We start from the raw sequence: 16,879 nt of genomic DNA, 5'->3' as shown, positions 1-16,879 counted from the left end.
TCGAATTTTGAAAATAGAAAAATTCCTGACGGAAATAGCTTATACTATCTTTTAATAGGTCATGAGAGACATAAAATTGGATTAAGTTAGTGAATTTTAGATATTTAAAGAAAAAGAAAGATCCAAAAAGAGAATAATTTGAGTTTTGAAGTAGCCTGCCCTTTCGTATCTTTCACTACATAGGGTTCAAACAAAAAGAGGTGGGCTTGCGTAGTAGATAGCCTTGTTTAACTTGGACTTATATATATATATATATATATAGCAAAAGATATATATATATATATATCACTAAATTATATAAACATATAATAAATCATGAACCTAATAACTTAAATAATTAATAAGTATAATATTATTTTAAACTCATAAAACTCATAAACTTTAAATTGCACAGAGAAAGTTTTCATTTTTCAAGGCCTAGGATTATTATAGACCGATGAAAATGGATTATAGTTCAAACCGACTCTATTTCCTATGTTATAAATTCCAGATCAGACACAACACTTTTCTGTCCACATAATTATATGCTTACTATTTTAAACTTAAACCAAGAACCCCCCCTGTAACTTGGAAATTATTGACTAACTATATTTATATTTATATTTATATTTATATTTATATTTATATATTGGCTATAAATCAGAGATCTGTTACAAAAAAAGTATAGCCCCTTATCATTGAGCTTCGCCATCTCCTTCAACACCTCAGCATCAAGGTATTTGGCATTCTCTCTGTTCTTTTCTGTGTTTGAAATTTTACTTTGGATTTGTTTTCTCTCTGAATCTGTAATTTTAATAGCTGGGGTTCTAAGTGGTCATTAATGTAATTTGCTTTTCATCTTTTAGCTTTTGAGGTTTTAGTGTGCTTTTCTGTTCTTTTCTCTTTTTTGGGGTGTGAAAAATAAAAAAATTATCTTTTTTGGTTATCTTTGTTTTCTTGATTTTCTGCATATTAGCTGCAAGTTTCAATACAATTTTCTGTTTAAGCTGGGTGTTTATGTGTATTCTTGTCACGTTTATTGCTTAATTTATTGATGTTCTGAACTGAATTAGTTTTTAGTTTTGTTTATAGAGTAGAGTCCCTTGTTTTTTCTGCAAATATATCTTAATGCTGTGATAATAGCATGCCTTTGTCAAGTGAATCTTTTAGTTTTCTTTGTCAAAAAATGAACCTTTTAGTTTTGTCTTGTCTGAGATGGAGTGGTTTCTCTCCTTTTTTTTAAGTGTGGAGAAGGTCTAAATTTGGCCTGTACTCCTAATAATGACTCAATTTTTCCCTCCATTAGACTTTTAAAGTCTATTCATGCCCTTGCCGTTAGCAAATTATTAGTGTTGCCATTTGTCATTAGTGGAGCTTCAACGTGAAATACTCCACGTGTTCAAATTCTTCGAGAAAAAGGTCCAAATTTACCTCTCAACTTTTGACTAGGTTTTGGAATTACCCTTATTGGATCTTCGGTAGAGGTCGAGGGCAAAAAATGAGACTTTTTCCTAATGGCGGGGTGAGATTATACCAAAAATATAATTAGTGGCAAAGTTGAGCAATTTCGAATAGCAAATTTGACCGTTTCCCTTTTCTTTTAACTTAATTTATTTGATTTATTTCATAGTATATTCAGATAAAAGTTCATTCTTGATGTTCCTTTCTGTGTTTTAGTCCTAGAGTTTGTCCCTCGTCCACCTGGATATATGTCTTTAAACTTGTTGTTTCTGTATTAACCACATGGAGATTCACTTCCCTTATGATGGCCCTTTTGTCTACGAGTATTTTGATTCTAGGCTCGTGCTTTCCTCTATTTGGCCTAGGATTCCTCACATTTTCCATTTGATTTATGTATGCATAGAATGGGAAGTTCCGGTGGAACCAGTTATGGAGAATACACATATGAAAACCTTGAGAGGGAACCCTACTGGCCTTCAGAGAAGCTCCGAATTTCTATTACTGGAGCTGGTGGATTCATTGCCTCACACATTGCAAGGCGTCTTAAGACCGAGGGGCATTACATTATTGCTTCCGACTGGAAGAAGAATGAGCATATGTCTGAGGACATGTTCTGTCACGAGTTCCATCTTGTTGATCTCAGGGTTATGGATAACTGTTTGAAAGTCACTAAAGGAGTTGATCATGTGTTCAATCTCGCTGCCGATATGGGAGGTATGGGCTTCATTCAGTCCAACCACTCGGTGATCATGTATAACAACACTATGATAAGCTTTAACATGATGGAGGCTTCAAGAATCACTGGTGTTAAGAGGTTAGCCAATCTTTGCTTCTTTCTAAGTGTTGTTTAGTTCTTAGCGTCAGACTACTGTTCTAATGCAAGACACCTATGCACTATTCAAGGGCTTTGTGGTTTCACTTGCAATACTACTTATGCCTAACCATCTTTTGGCATTCCTTCGTTCTAAAACGATGAAGTACTTACCTTAGATAGGTGGGAAGATGCGGAGATAATGTTGCCATCTAACTTCGATGCTTTAAAAATCTCCTCCGCAACACGATGGCCCCAATGACCTGAGAGTAAAAGAAAACAATAATATTTATAAACACACACAGATATAGATTGCTATTCATAATTTTGGGTGTAGGTTACTACTGCTGCAATTTTGTTGTAGATGGTTGAGTCTACTCTTATCAATTTGTTTTGCTAGATTTTATGTATTGAAAGATGACGAAATTGAATCTATTTCTCGCACTCCTTTGACCTTTCCTTATGTTGGTTCTGTCTCGTCCTTCTGCATTTGCTGCCAAATCTTGTACATCCATAAACCTTTTCTCATATACAGTAAAATAAAGAAAAATATTATTACAAGTTTCTCTTCGAGCACCACAATCTGCTGCTATGTTCCTTTATGAGGCAAAACAAGATGTTGCAAATACAAGATTTGAACCTGTGACTCAAGGTTGTGGACTTTGCGGGAATAGACTCAAAAATCTGGTTCAGAAGCACATTTTTCATGCTGTTGATTTCTCTAGCTTTTGATCTCTTAGTATATTTGCTGTGTCATTAATGCCACCACAGGGAACTTTTCTACCTTGTAGCTGTTTCTGGTTTTTCATATTCGTCTCCTCTGTTGACTTTATAGTAGCTAAGAGACAGTACTAGTTCCAGATATTAACTTTTCAAATGTTGGTTACAGGTTCTTTTATGCATCCAGTGCTTGCATCTATCCTGAATTTAAGCAGTTGGAAACTAACGTCAGCTTAAAGGAGTCTGATGCTTGGCCTGCAGAGGTTTTGATCTTAAATCCATTAAACCTTTGCTGTATTTGGGAATTTGATCATTTGTGGCATTAATGGCAGTTTTTATTTTTGTATTAGCCTCAAGATGCTTATGGCTTAGAAAAGTTGGCAACGGAGGAGTTATGCAAACATTACAACAAGGACTTCGGAATTGAGTGTCGCATTGGACGTTTCCATAACATTTATGGCCCATTTGGGACATGGAAAGGTAATTTCAATGAATTATATTACATGTCATTGCATTGTCATTATATTTTTTTCATGAAATCATCAACTTTTTGTTTAAAACTACAGGTGGACGCGAGAAGGCACCAGCAGCTTTTTGTAGAAAAGCCCAAACTTCCACTGATAAATTCGAGATGTGGGGAGATGGAAAGCAAACTCGATCTTTCACCTTCATTGATGAATGTGTTGAGGGTGTTCTCAGGTACGTGGAGCTCTAAGCATGATAGCATTTCTCAGGAATCTTGTGGCACCTCAATAATCTTGGCAAAAGATACAAAAAGGGATTTTAGCATAGTTTTGGTCTACGCCTCTGGTATTTAAAAAAAAATATTCTTCTAAAACACACCCCCCTTGGCCCCCAGACCTCACAAGAAAGAAATCTAAAACGAAATGGAGGACCTTCTGAACATTGCTAGTCCTAATTGGTGATGTTTTAGTAACCGGGAACTGGTTAAACTTTGTTTTGGGAAATGCATTTCCATTGCTCAAACTAATTTATTCCTATTTAGGTTAACAAAATCAGACTTTAGAGAGCCAGTGAACATCGGAAGCGATGAGATGGTAAGCATGAATGAGATGGCGGAGATGGTCCTCAGCTTTGAGGACAAGAAGCTTCCTATTCATCACATCCCCGGACCAGAGGGCGTGCGCGGCCGAAACTCCGACAACACTCTCATCAAGGAAAAGCTTGGTTGGGCTCCTAGTATGAAACTGAAGGTATCGTTTGGCATTTGTTTGAGAGTTATGTTATTGTATAAGTGATGCACTTCTAATGTCTGTGTTCCAAATGATTCAGGATGGGTTGAGAATTACATATTTCTGGATCAAGGAACAAATCGAGAAAGAGAAGGTACAGGGTGCCGATGTGTCCGTTTATGGGTCATCGAAAGTTGTGGGAACACAAGCTCCAGTTCAATTGGGATCTCTACGTGCTGCTGACGGAAAAGAGTGAAGTAGATGAAGCCAGGTGACTGAATCTTTCAGTATGCACAACGGCCTTCTTTGTTAGTTCCACCATGTTTTGGTCGCGTGGAATGTCTACCTATTGATATATATTTATATTCTGTGCCAAAGCTTTTATTTTACTTCACCCTCCTTGCACCTATAAAAGAATGCCGAGAGATTTAGTAGATGCTTCTGTTCTGTGATTTGTTTTCGCTGTCTCAATGAATTTATGGTATTGTCCTAGTTTATACAGGACACGGATTTGCTATTTGCTATCAATCTATCATTTTCTTGCTCCTTTTAAAAAAAGAAATTTCGGACTCCTTATAATTTTGTCTTACATGCTTTTCTTGAGCCAATGGTATATTGGAAACAACCTCTCTATCTTCACAATGTAGGGGTAAGGTATACGCACTACCCTCCCCATACCCTACTTGTGGGACCGCACTGGGTATGTTGTTGTTGTTGTTCCTTATAACTCCGTCTCTGTAAGACAAATCTTTTGGAACCTTTACTTCAGTGTGGTACGACGGAAGTCATTTTCCATAGACAATGTTTGAGGTAAGTCTATATGGAAATTCACAAGAGTAGATAATTTGATTCTTTGAGGCACTAGAACAGTTAAGGTTTGTTTGTCTGAACTCTTAAGCATAGTTATTCAGATAATCTATGGTTCAAAACCCAGATTCTCTTTTCTTGCTGACCAATTAAGTTAGAAGTTGGGTGTTTCTCTACTTTTTTTGTCACATAACCAACATATTGTTTGATCTCCAACATTTAAGAAGGAGCTTATGTGTGAAACTAGGACACATAGTAAGAGCAAAGTAAAAGATTGTATAGTCAAACCTCTTTATAACAGTCTCGTTTGTTCTGATATCTTTTGGTTGTTGTATTGAAGTGCTCTTATAGAAAATATATATATTATAACATAGCATGAAAAATTGGTTCCAAAGAAAACTTGGCCATTATATGAAGTGCTATTGTAGAGGATGACCGTTATAGAGAGGTTTTGACTGTTCTACACTTTATGTTAATGTTCAATCTTAGGTTTCTTAATCAAGCATTATGTCAATAACTAGTTGGATAGCTTATGTAGCAATTAAGAGATTAAATGCAGGATAACTATTACTGTTTTGAAATCAGTATTAGTGATAAGTTGTTTTCATATTAGCTATCAACTCTTTCTAATTCTAATATCATCATCTGTACTACAAGCTAATTATATCATGATCTCATTCTCAATGTATATATTATTAATGCATTTACATCAGTATACTTTGATCTCTGGATTCTACTTGTGACAGTACATCATGAATGAGACTTTACTCCTAGGAAAAAACAGTTAAATAGATTTAATTTCTTTCTTTTTTCTTAGAAAAACAGTAAGTTTTGGAGTTTCTGAGTTTGGATTTAGTTTCTTAGGTCAATTTTGTATCTCTGTGTCTAAAGGTGAGTGATGTCTTGTTCTGTAGGTACTTAATGGAACCACTCAATTTTATCTTTTTTAGTTTCCATCTGGTATTCAGTATCCACCTTGGAGTCCGATTAATTCAGATTAGCGTCAGGAAAGCCCACTTTGGGGAGTAAAACGCTCCCTGCCAAAGACGATTTCATGCCCAGAACCTGAAATCTCTGATTAAAGATATTGGAAGATTTACCACTCTATCATAACTTTTGGTGGTGGAACCACTCAACTTGCCAACGTTATATACAATGAAATCTACCAAGAATGTGTTAGTTTTAAAACTCCAACCAATTTTACTTATGTAGCAAATGCTTTTCAGTTGAAACTATAAGGGCAGAAGACTCAAATTGTGTGACATTCCTTTTAAGAAATGACTATTGGTAACAACAAGAGGTAAAGTTTAGCTGCTTGAAAGTGGTTGAAATTTCTATTGACTACAAACAACAAAATCATATGCTCTTTTACTTATTTTCTCAACAACCCAACAAACCTTAAAATCTCACTAATTAATTATTCTTCTTGTTTTTCTTGTTTTTTTATAATTTTACAACGACCTTAGGCTGCAGAACTTTGAACTTCTTGTCAAAACCTTAAGTCACTTTTATCTATGTTCCCTTGCAGTACCATGAAAATTAGGTGTACTACCTATACTAAGTTTATATTCGAACTATTTAAACAATGACGAAGTCAGGAATTTCGCGTGATTCGTAAGATTTAGTATTTTATATAAAAAAATAAAATATTTGACCTATATGCACAATATAATTTTCTAGCGACGGAGGGTATTCAATTGACATATTTACCCAGCATTTAAGAACTAATACTCCTTCCGTTTCAATTTATGTAAATCTATTTTCTTTTTGGTCTGTTCCAAAAAGGACTCTTTTCTAAATTTGGAAACAATTTAGCTTAAATTTTCAATTCTACTCTCAGTGAGAAGCTTTTATAACCATACAAATATTCTGGCATGTTTACCACCACAAGTTTCAAAAGAACTATAGTCATATAAATGTTCTGACTTGTTGAGGATCATAAATTCCATAAGTCTTTATTTTTTTCCTTAAACTTCGAGTCTGAGGGAGTAGTTTTTTATTGCTATCTTATTACATAATTACTACTAATACAAAGCAGAGAGGAGAAAGAACAAGGTGGGATATGTTCAAGAAGAGTAGCAGCTAACTTTAGGGTAGTATTTAAATGTTAGTTTTCCTAGAGTAATCTTGAGAAATAATAACATTATAAGTAATCTAATCAAGTTGATATTTATTATTTTGCAGTTAGAGGATCATAGTCAAGTTCATTTGTTGATTAACTTCAACAGCAAGACTAATTACAAGTTTTCAATTTTCCCACTTGCTCCTTTACTTGTGCTTGATTTTTGGCAAAGGAAATGGACTGCTGATGCTGGCTGATTTAGTGGTTACTATAAAAATGCACTAAAGTTTATATAAAATTTCAAGAATTGATTTTTTAAATATATAATGTTGGATATTTAATTGATGAACCAACTATCCAAATTACAAATCAATCAATTTGAAGGATTATTGATAGGAACACTCAACAATTGCTTCTCTCAGCCTTAACCTTATCTTCTTGTTGACTCCCAATGTAGTACAAAGTACCAATTGTCCTACCAATTGGCAAGCAAATACTGTAATGTTTAATGTCTTTCTCTAGATAGTTTCTAGGAGTACAATTTTAAGGGAAGATGGTATGTTCCTGTCCATGCTACTACATTTAGTTCGTTTCACTACTGCTAAAACATGAATTCAAGACGAATCAATTCTGTAGCTAAATACAAAAATTCGTTGTTAATTCTATCTAGTGATGAATGAACTACAGATTATCAAAAAATTCTGTTAGCGATGAGCGATTTGCCTAAAGTATTATATCTATTCTTTTTTCGAAAGTTTATCCGCTTAAAAGTATTGCCGGTTATTTTCTTCACCATGTCCTCATCATCCTGACCTCAATCACGGACCTTACGGTCAGAGGTAGAGCCACATTATTGACTACGGATTCGGCCGAACTCGGTAGTTTTGGTTCAAATCATGTATTTATTTTAAATTTTTTATTAAATATATATAAATTATTAATTTAGAACTCGATCATTTAAAAGGGTTAGGATCACTAAGCCATAAGCTTGAAATTTCGGCTCCGCCTCTACTTACTGTTAACATGAATGGTAACCAGGATTGATGAATAAATAATAAATTCAGATCACAATATGATAGTTGGAGTAAAAGACTGTACTACACACCCTGTGTTAGTGTTCAATCTTAGGTTTCTTAAGCAAGCATTAGGTCAATAACTAGTTGGATAGCTTATATAGCAATTAAGAGATTAAATGCAGGACAACTATTACTATTTTGAAATTGGTATTAGTAATATATTAGCTATCAACTCCTTCTAATTCTAACACCGTCATCTTCTGTACTACAAGCTAATTATATCATAATCTCATTCTCAATGTATTTAGTGACGGATTAGCCACAAATTCTTAAAAAAATTTGTTTAGCTACGAACGATTTAACGACGAAGTTCATAGCTAATTTTAGTTTTTTTTTAGTGTTTGGAGTCAAATTCTAAAGATGATAATGCGAAACTAGAAAGAAGGTTACTTTTCCTTTCCTTATGTAAGATTTGCCTAAAATATCACTATATATATATATATATATATATATATATATATATATATATATATATATTCATTTTTTTAAAGTTTATCAGCTTAAAAGTACGCCAGTTATCTTCTTGACCTACGTCATGGACCTTATAGTTAACATGAAGTTACAAAATTCATTGTGATAACCAGAGATTAAAAGAATAAATAATAAATCCTGAAAAAAAATTATTAGTTCTGCAGCTCTGAAGATATACTTAGAAGTGTCAAATAATGATGAACAATGCACTCATGCATATAAGCAGAAGCAGGGTGTACATAGGTCGGATTTGTTCGAATTTTCTAATTACCAAACCAAATCAATAAAATTCAGGTTTTTTAAAATCGGATTTTTCGGATTTTTTCAAAAAATAAATTCATAAAGTCTTTATAGCACAAAACGTAAAATTTGTGCTCCAAATATTTCTTTAATTAATCCTAGTAAGACAGAACTATATAAGATATTTTTCAATAAAATAACATAAATATGAGATGAATCATGGCATTGTACTAAAATATTCAACAATAAAGATAATAAAGTTGCATAAAATTAATATTATTAATAAGCCATAATGAAAACAAACATAATTTAAAATTACGACTAATAAGTATTATTATACATGACTAACTACTAAAAAAAAATAAGTTATACATTTTATCCAAACCATAAAAAAAACTAAAAAATAGATATCCAACACTATTTTCATTCATAGTACAATTGAATTGAATGTTTTATTAGTAGTAGTATTGATTTGATTTTGGTTTAGGATTTATTTGAGATACTATTATTTATGGACTATAAAACTTATTGGAGCATCCAAAAATTATAAGTCCAAGCTTGAAATAATATGTTAAAAGATAAAATTATGAAAAAACTTAAGAAATATTTATAAACCACACTACAATAAATATTTTTATGTATTAAATATATTTGAAACTTCTATACATATAATGTCGGGTTGGTTTGGTTTCGGTTTGACTTTTTTTAGTTAAAACCAAACCAAACCAAATATGGTCGGGTTTTTTTTTCCAACACCAAACCATAGTCGGGTTTTTTTTCTCGATTTGATTAGGATTATCAGGTTGGTGCGATTTGTCGGTTTCATTTGTATAGCCCTAAATACGAGTTCTAAAGTTCTCGTACTTCAGTTGTCATTTTAAAAAATAAATTTTTTGATCAACCCTTAGGAAGCATTTAAACCTCTCATATAACTTTTAAATACTTTTTTCCATTTTAAGACTCTTTTTGACTTTTGGTTAATCCAAGTCTGTAATAGTGACACGGTCGGGATCTATTCAGTCTTAATTATATATCTTGGGATTCAAGTACTGAAAATATAGATTTTTTTTGTAAGAATTTATTCTATATGAATCCAAATTAATCATACATACATGACGGTTTAGCATTGCGTAGAAGAAATTTAAGTATAATCCTATGTTACCAAAAGTAACATAATGATATAAGTTGGGTTTAACTCTAATCTTTGTTATACAAATAAAATATGGTTAACTAGGATTTAAAGTTTCGGATAAACCTAACTTCAAATTAATACTACTAGTAAGTAGTAACTACTTTTCTTAAAAACTTCTTTGACTTGTCGAGCATGCAAATATCCCAAGAAAACAGCCTCAGCTCTTCTTTCTTACTGAATTAAGAAATTGAAATTGAAAGAGCAAATATTTCTTAAATACATGCCTAACAAGTAACAACTTAATATATCTACTACAAGGCACATGTTTAAACAATTAAATATCTTTACGACATTTTCTTTTCTTTTCCCTTTTTTTTTTGGTGGTTGAGGAAGAAGCCTATCTGTTTGAAATAATCGGTACATACCAAATTGAGACCAACAATACAATAACTCAAAGAAGAATTAACCTAAATACCTATCGGAAAAAAATAAATCAGCGAATGTATTTCATGTATAATATGTATATAATTTATATAAATTGATAATAATAAAAAAACAGTAAATATGATAAGATATTTGTGTAAAGATTCCATAACTTAACAAGTATATGTATATAATAAATTCTTTTTAACAGTATGTAACAAAATATTTTTTTGAGTAACATTTTTTCCCACTATTTTTTTTTTACTATTATCAAGGGATGGACAGGTGGAATTCCTCTATCCTTTTGCCCAATGTTTCGGGTGGAGCTTTGAAAATAGAGAAGTTCATATAGGAAGTGTTTCTCTTTTAATGGATCACAAGGTGAATTCGAATTAGTCCGATTAGTGAATACCGAATACCATATAGTTATACAGAAAAAGAAGTTTTCGTTCTTACTCTTAGGATGCAAATAGTGATAATTAGTCAAAATCATACTTTATTTAAAATTAACGCCGATTAGGATATATTTATATATTCACTACCAGAAATTCGGCAAAAATCGATCGCGGTCTACCGACCTATTTTGGTCGGTCAAAAAATCGACCAAAGTCGATCGATTTTTCAAAATATTTTTAAATTTCTTTTTACGAAACCGACCAACTTTGGTCGGTTTTCTTTGGCGCAAAAATGCGGGAAATTATTTTTGAGTCCCGCGAAATTTATTTTTCAAGAAACCGACGAACTTTGGTCGTTTTTTCATTTAAAAGAAATTAAAATTAATATTAAAAAAACCGACCGCAATCAGTCGGTTAATTCGGCCGGTCATTTTAAAAAACCGACCGAATTTATTTTTTAATAAAACCGACCGACATTGGTCGGTTATTTTCGTGCGAAAATACAATTAAAGCGTATAAATGAAATAAAAGACAGTCTTAAAACAAAATGCACCAATGGTCTAATGGTAGAATAATATCCTGCCACAGTACAGATCCGGTTCGATTCCCAGATGGTATATTTTTTAATTACATAATTAAAACACCGACCGACTTTGGTCGGTTTTTTCGGTAATTTTTTTTTTTTGAAATTTAATTGACCGACCAACTTTGGTCGGTATGCCCTTCCGACCTTCAAAATATCGACCACACGTTAATGGTCGCGTTTTGGACGGTTATTGGCCATTACCGATCAACTTTGGACGGTTTTTCCCGAATTTCTAGTAGTGATGGTGGTTCTTCTAATTTTATCCAGTCCAATAGTAGTAATTTAGTATACTGATAAAATTAAAATAAATTAGAGAAAAACTATAGGGAGTGGAGAAGTGGGGTTGGCAGTTGAAGAAAGAACTATAAGGATGTGACCTTAGTTTAAAATCAGGACCACATTATATATCTAACACACTAGAGACCCCATTATTGTAACAGATAAATACAAAATGGTCCAGCTTTTTAGCATAATATAGTGCTCCTGAACTGTAGCAGTAATAATTCGTAAAATAGGAATAAAGAGAATTCAAATTTTATATGCTGAAGTTTATAAAGTTTACACATTCTGGGTAATTTGATTGACATTAACAGATTATCTATCTCCTTTTAATGACTCAAATTTATTGAGTTGCGAACATTTTCAGATAAGTTTTTCACATTTTGAGTTTTTATAAAGTTGGAAAATTTTCAGAAAATAAACTTAGACTTAATTTGTAAACTTAATTTTTGCAAAAGCTTGAAATAAAGGAGGTAGGGGCCTTCAACTTTTCCAATGCTCTAATTATGGTACAATCTTGGAATATGTGCATTCAAAAATTTACCCTAATCTAACGAATATTCCAAAATTCTCAACTCAGTTTTACAATCACAGTATTTTGGATTTGATCCCACTTCACAGTTCACATCCCATGATATTTTAGAATTATTTATTTTTGAGTTTGTTATAGAATTTATTGAGAGGACTAAGGGCTAGAAAAAAAAAGATTTGGAGCCTAAATGAGATAGGTTTGAAATTCATAAAGTGAAAATGAGTACTTAGGTATAGATAATTACTATTATTAACTTAGGCCTTCAACTTTATTTTCAAAAATGATTCTTTTCTTAGTAGGATTATTTAAAAGAAAAAACGCTGTTCATCTTGGTCTCTGTTATTTGGCATATTGTGCTTAACATTTCACCTCAGATAACAAAATGCACCAATTAATTGGCCAAAGAATTTAATATAAGATGTAGTTATTATAAATACCTAGTCAAAATGTAATATTTAACATACCATAAATCTCTCAGAAATTTTTTGTCATAACATGTGTTAACATCGAACCATCATATCATACTATATTATAAGTGCAAATACTCTAAGTCAAAGTTAATTTACAAATTTACCCATTTAATATTAAGTGTCAGTTTTACCCATCATTTTTACCCTTTAAAAGTACATTATCTCTTGGTTATTGATGTATAAAAATGTAACAACACTAGACTACAATATACAATGTATATGATACACTTTTAAACTTGTAATTCTTTTAGTATTCCTAACTAATTAATTGTGCTACTTATTATATTCTAAACTAATTAATTCATAAAACGTTTGAGTTAAGACTTGAAAATATATTCCAAATGGAATACTAAGGGCCGCAGAGCTCTCTCGCTGCATATATAAGAGCTGGCAGCTGAGTAGGAAACGCACACAACAATATATGAGTTGTGTTTTACCTTTAGTTACCGAACACTTTGATTTCATATCCTATCTACTGTTAAATTCCAAACATTATATTAAGTCGTAACGAACTATAGCACTTTCTTAGGCATTTATAAAAGGAGGCTTGGGTCGCATTGAATATGGTTTGCTTGTTTGGTTGATATAAAGCGGTAAAACGAAAACAAACCAGAAGTGAGGCTTTATGGAAGTGAGGGGTTTTAGCCTTTTCCATTTCTTGTTTGTAAAGTAACAACCAAACCATAAGTTGTTTCCTCAAGAAAAAAATGTGTTCTACTTATTTATTCTGTCATCGCCATTTGTATTAGTTTTTTCATAAAATTTCTTGTAATTTTGAAGTGTTCATAATTATGATCTTATTACATTTTTATTTTTCATGCTTATCTTAACTTTTTAAATAAACACTAAGTTGATGTGAACCACGTACTTTTATCGTAGAGTATAAATTTATGTGTAAAATTCTACTAAATTTATAAAAATAGTATATGTGAACCCATAACTTTAAATATATAATTGATTTTATGTCAATAACCTTAAATATTGAACCCATAGAATTTAAATCATGGATCAATCAGCCTCTGCCAACCATGTAGATCATAATTAATGAAAACTTTTCAATGGAATTCAAGTAGATATTAAAAAAATGGCATGGTAGTTTCTGCATTTCGATCCAAATAATTCAAACATTGATACACGTGCAGCGCAGGTGTCTAAAAACTAGTTAAGAGATAAAAGTGAAATATTCATTAGAAAACATGTCATATTAATAATATTTATGATATTTTATTAATAATAGTTAACGTGCGCTGACTGTGCTCATCCATGGCGAATGGAAAAGGACGGGGACGTGGATATGGACGTGGGCGTGGTATGCCCAAGAAGAACCTCGTAGCTATTTATAGTAGCTCTGTGGGTGCTCGAATCCAAGCTGATGAAAAGGAAAAGGATCAATTAGGCACACCTTCTCATAAACAGGTGGTGCAAGAAATTGGAATTGCAATGGGGATAACGAGCTGTGAAGCGGGATCATCATCGACAAGCTCTAGTGTTAAGAAGAGGCTAGATCTAAACACTCCTTCAATAGCGACTGAAGTCAACAGCCCTGAGGAGTACCAGATCCAACATGCAAGTAAGGAAACAAAAATTTCTGGCAATGAAACAGTGAATCCTGTGCATGCTGCTACTGGAACAATAATTGTGGAGAATACTAAACCTGATGAGGTTGTTGATGTGAATTCCAAACCGTGGACAAACCTATTTCAGAGGAATAGAGCAGTTGAGAATGATATGTCGTTATCTTACATACCCCCACAAATTATTGATGGCCAAATTATTGTGCAATTAGACAAAGCTGAAATTGATCTAGAAACAGAGAAGTGGAGAAGTGTTGTGATAGATTATATCATTAGGGAAGTACCAGGTTACAACACTATGAAGAGATACATTGGGATGAATTGGGCAAATGTTGTTGAACCTGAGTTATGCCTACATGAGAAGGGCTACTACATCATTAAATTTCAAAACGAAGCAGACATGAAGAAAATTTATTATTCTGGGCCATATACGATCAACAATAGACCTATTATTTTAAAGCCTTGGACACCAGATTTTGATTTCAATGAGGAGTTTCCTACATAAATTTCTTTGTGGGTCCAGTTCCCTAAGCTGCCTATGAACTATTGGGGTCATGATTCTTTAAGTAGAATGACTAGTACAATTGGGACTTCTATCTATGCAGATGAGTGTACTGCAAAGAAAACTAGAGTGTCATTTGCGAGGATGCTGATAGAAGTAAACATCACTAAAGACTTGCTCCTAGAGTTAATGGTTATGGATCCTAATGGCAGGCAATTCACACAGCTAGTCAGGTATGACTGGAAACCTGAGTATTGCCAGAAATATCTGGTGGTGGGGCACAAATGTGGCATAGAGCAACGGCCAAACAATCAGCAAGAGAAGCAACCTATAAGGAGAAGAGAGCCTAAGAAGGTCACAATGGAATGAGATGCAAAGGCCCATTGAATGGAGGAGACAATCAAGCTAACCAACTAGGAGACCAAGCTCAGCAGCATGCACAAGACATTCCCCCTCAGCAGACCAATGGAGGTTCATAGGGTAGAGGAAATGTGCAAACAATTGTTGGTACTCATGAACAAGAGCAGCAAGGAAATTTTCAAACACCTATACAACACCACAAGGACAATTTGGAGACAACAGTAGATAAGAGCAAAGCTGCAGGAATTATGCCTGAACTGAATTTGGTAAATTTTCCAGCATTGTCAGCTATAGCAGTGAAAAATGCCTTCGAGCCATTACAAAGGGGAGGTTGGAATGCTAACACCCCACCACCTGATAAGGGTAGGGGTTACATGACTTGCTAATAAAGTGGCTCTTCTGGAATATCAGAGGTGTAAATAAGAGATACAAACAAAAAGAGTTAAAAAATTATATTAGTAGTCAAAAAATAAAGTTAGTAGCTATAGTTGAAACTAGAGTCAAAGAACATAATGCAAGCAAGGTAATGCTAAAAGTAATTCCAGGGTGGAACTATTTTACAAACTATCAACATGCTCCAAATGGAAGAGTGTGGCTTACATGGGATCCTCAATGGTATACTGTTACACTGCTGAGAACTGAAGCTCAACTTATACATTGTTTGGTATAGGATAGGCTGGGTGTGGTGAATTGTGAAGTTACAACTATCTATGGATATAATACCCTAGAACAAAGGAAACAATTGTGGGAATCTATAAAGAATCTAGCAGTAAGAATTACCAAGCCATGGCTCTTATGTGGTGATTTCAATGTTATGTATTCTAATGACAGACTTATGAGTAATCCTATTAACTATACAGAAATTCAGGATTTTGCTGATTGCATGACTTCACTATCTCTGAATGAACTGTCGAGGACAAGGGAGTATTACACATGGTCAAACAAACAATATGGTGCAGATATATGTAGCAGACTTGACAGAACACTTGGTAACTTTGAATGGATGATGTAGTGAGGTCATGTGACTACTGAATATGGGCTGCCATTTATTTCTGATCATACTCCCATGATACTCACCTTACACTCAGCTCCAAAATATGGCAAAGTACCATTTAGATTCTTTAATGTTTGGGCTGAGCATGATAGTTTTATTGATATTGTGGAAAGGATTTGGGGACAATCATATTCTACTTGTAAGATGAAGAATGTTTGGATGAAGCTGAAGGCTCTAAGACTACTGTTCAGGGCTTTAAATAATGAACAGTTCAGAACTATTAGCTTGAAGATTGAACAGGCTAGAGTGGAATTAGAAAACATACAGGGAAAGATCAATACAATATATAATGATTCACTGCTTGAAGAAGAAATGAGCCTACTACAGAATTTAGAAAAATAGTCTCTCATAGAAGAGAATGTATTGAAGCAGAAGTCAAGAGCAAAATAGATTAGGCTTGGTGACTCAAACACCAAGTATTTTGCAGCTGTCATGAAGGGAAAAAGTTAGGAGAAACAACTAAATGAAATTATGGACCTCACAGGTGATAAACTTACCCACCCTGACAGCATAAAGCAGGAGATCATTGAATTTTATAAGTCACTAATGGGATCAATAGCTCATTCTCTCCCTGCTATAAACAGACTGGTTATGAGAAATGGAGCAGTACTGTCACAGCAGCAAAAGATTGCTCTTTGTGCTGAGGTTACTGACAAAAAAATATATGCTGGACTTTGTGCTATTGATAGTGATAAAGCACAAGGAATAGATGGATACAATGCCTACTTCTTTAAGAAGACATGGGTGGTCAT

General features: G+C 33.3%; 1 protein-coding gene across 1 annotated transcript; it reads left to right on the top strand.

Moving 5' to 3' along the window:
* Window positions 1-604: 604 nt before the first annotated feature.
* LOC104088944 (GDP-mannose 3,5-epimerase 1) lies at window positions 605-4,726 on the top strand. Its single transcript, XM_009593734.3, has 7 exons — window positions 605-715; window positions 1,844-2,254; window positions 3,141-3,234; window positions 3,322-3,451; window positions 3,538-3,670; window positions 3,978-4,185; window positions 4,265-4,726. Exons 2-7 carry the CDS (start codon window positions 1,845-1,847, stop codon window positions 4,418-4,420), a joined length of 1,131 nt encoding a protein of 376 aa, XP_009592029.1. The 5' UTR covers window positions 605-715; window position 1,844; the 3' UTR covers window positions 4,421-4,726.
* Window positions 4,727-16,879: the final 12,153 nt, after the last annotated feature.

This window comes from Nicotiana tomentosiformis, chromosome 9, assembly GCF_000390325.3.
Source record: "Nicotiana tomentosiformis chromosome 9, ASM39032v3, whole genome shotgun sequence".
In the NCBI taxonomy this organism is placed as follows: domain Eukaryota; kingdom Viridiplantae; phylum Streptophyta; class Magnoliopsida; order Solanales; family Solanaceae; genus Nicotiana; species Nicotiana tomentosiformis.
This window is presented reverse-complemented; position numbering and strand designations above follow the sequence as displayed.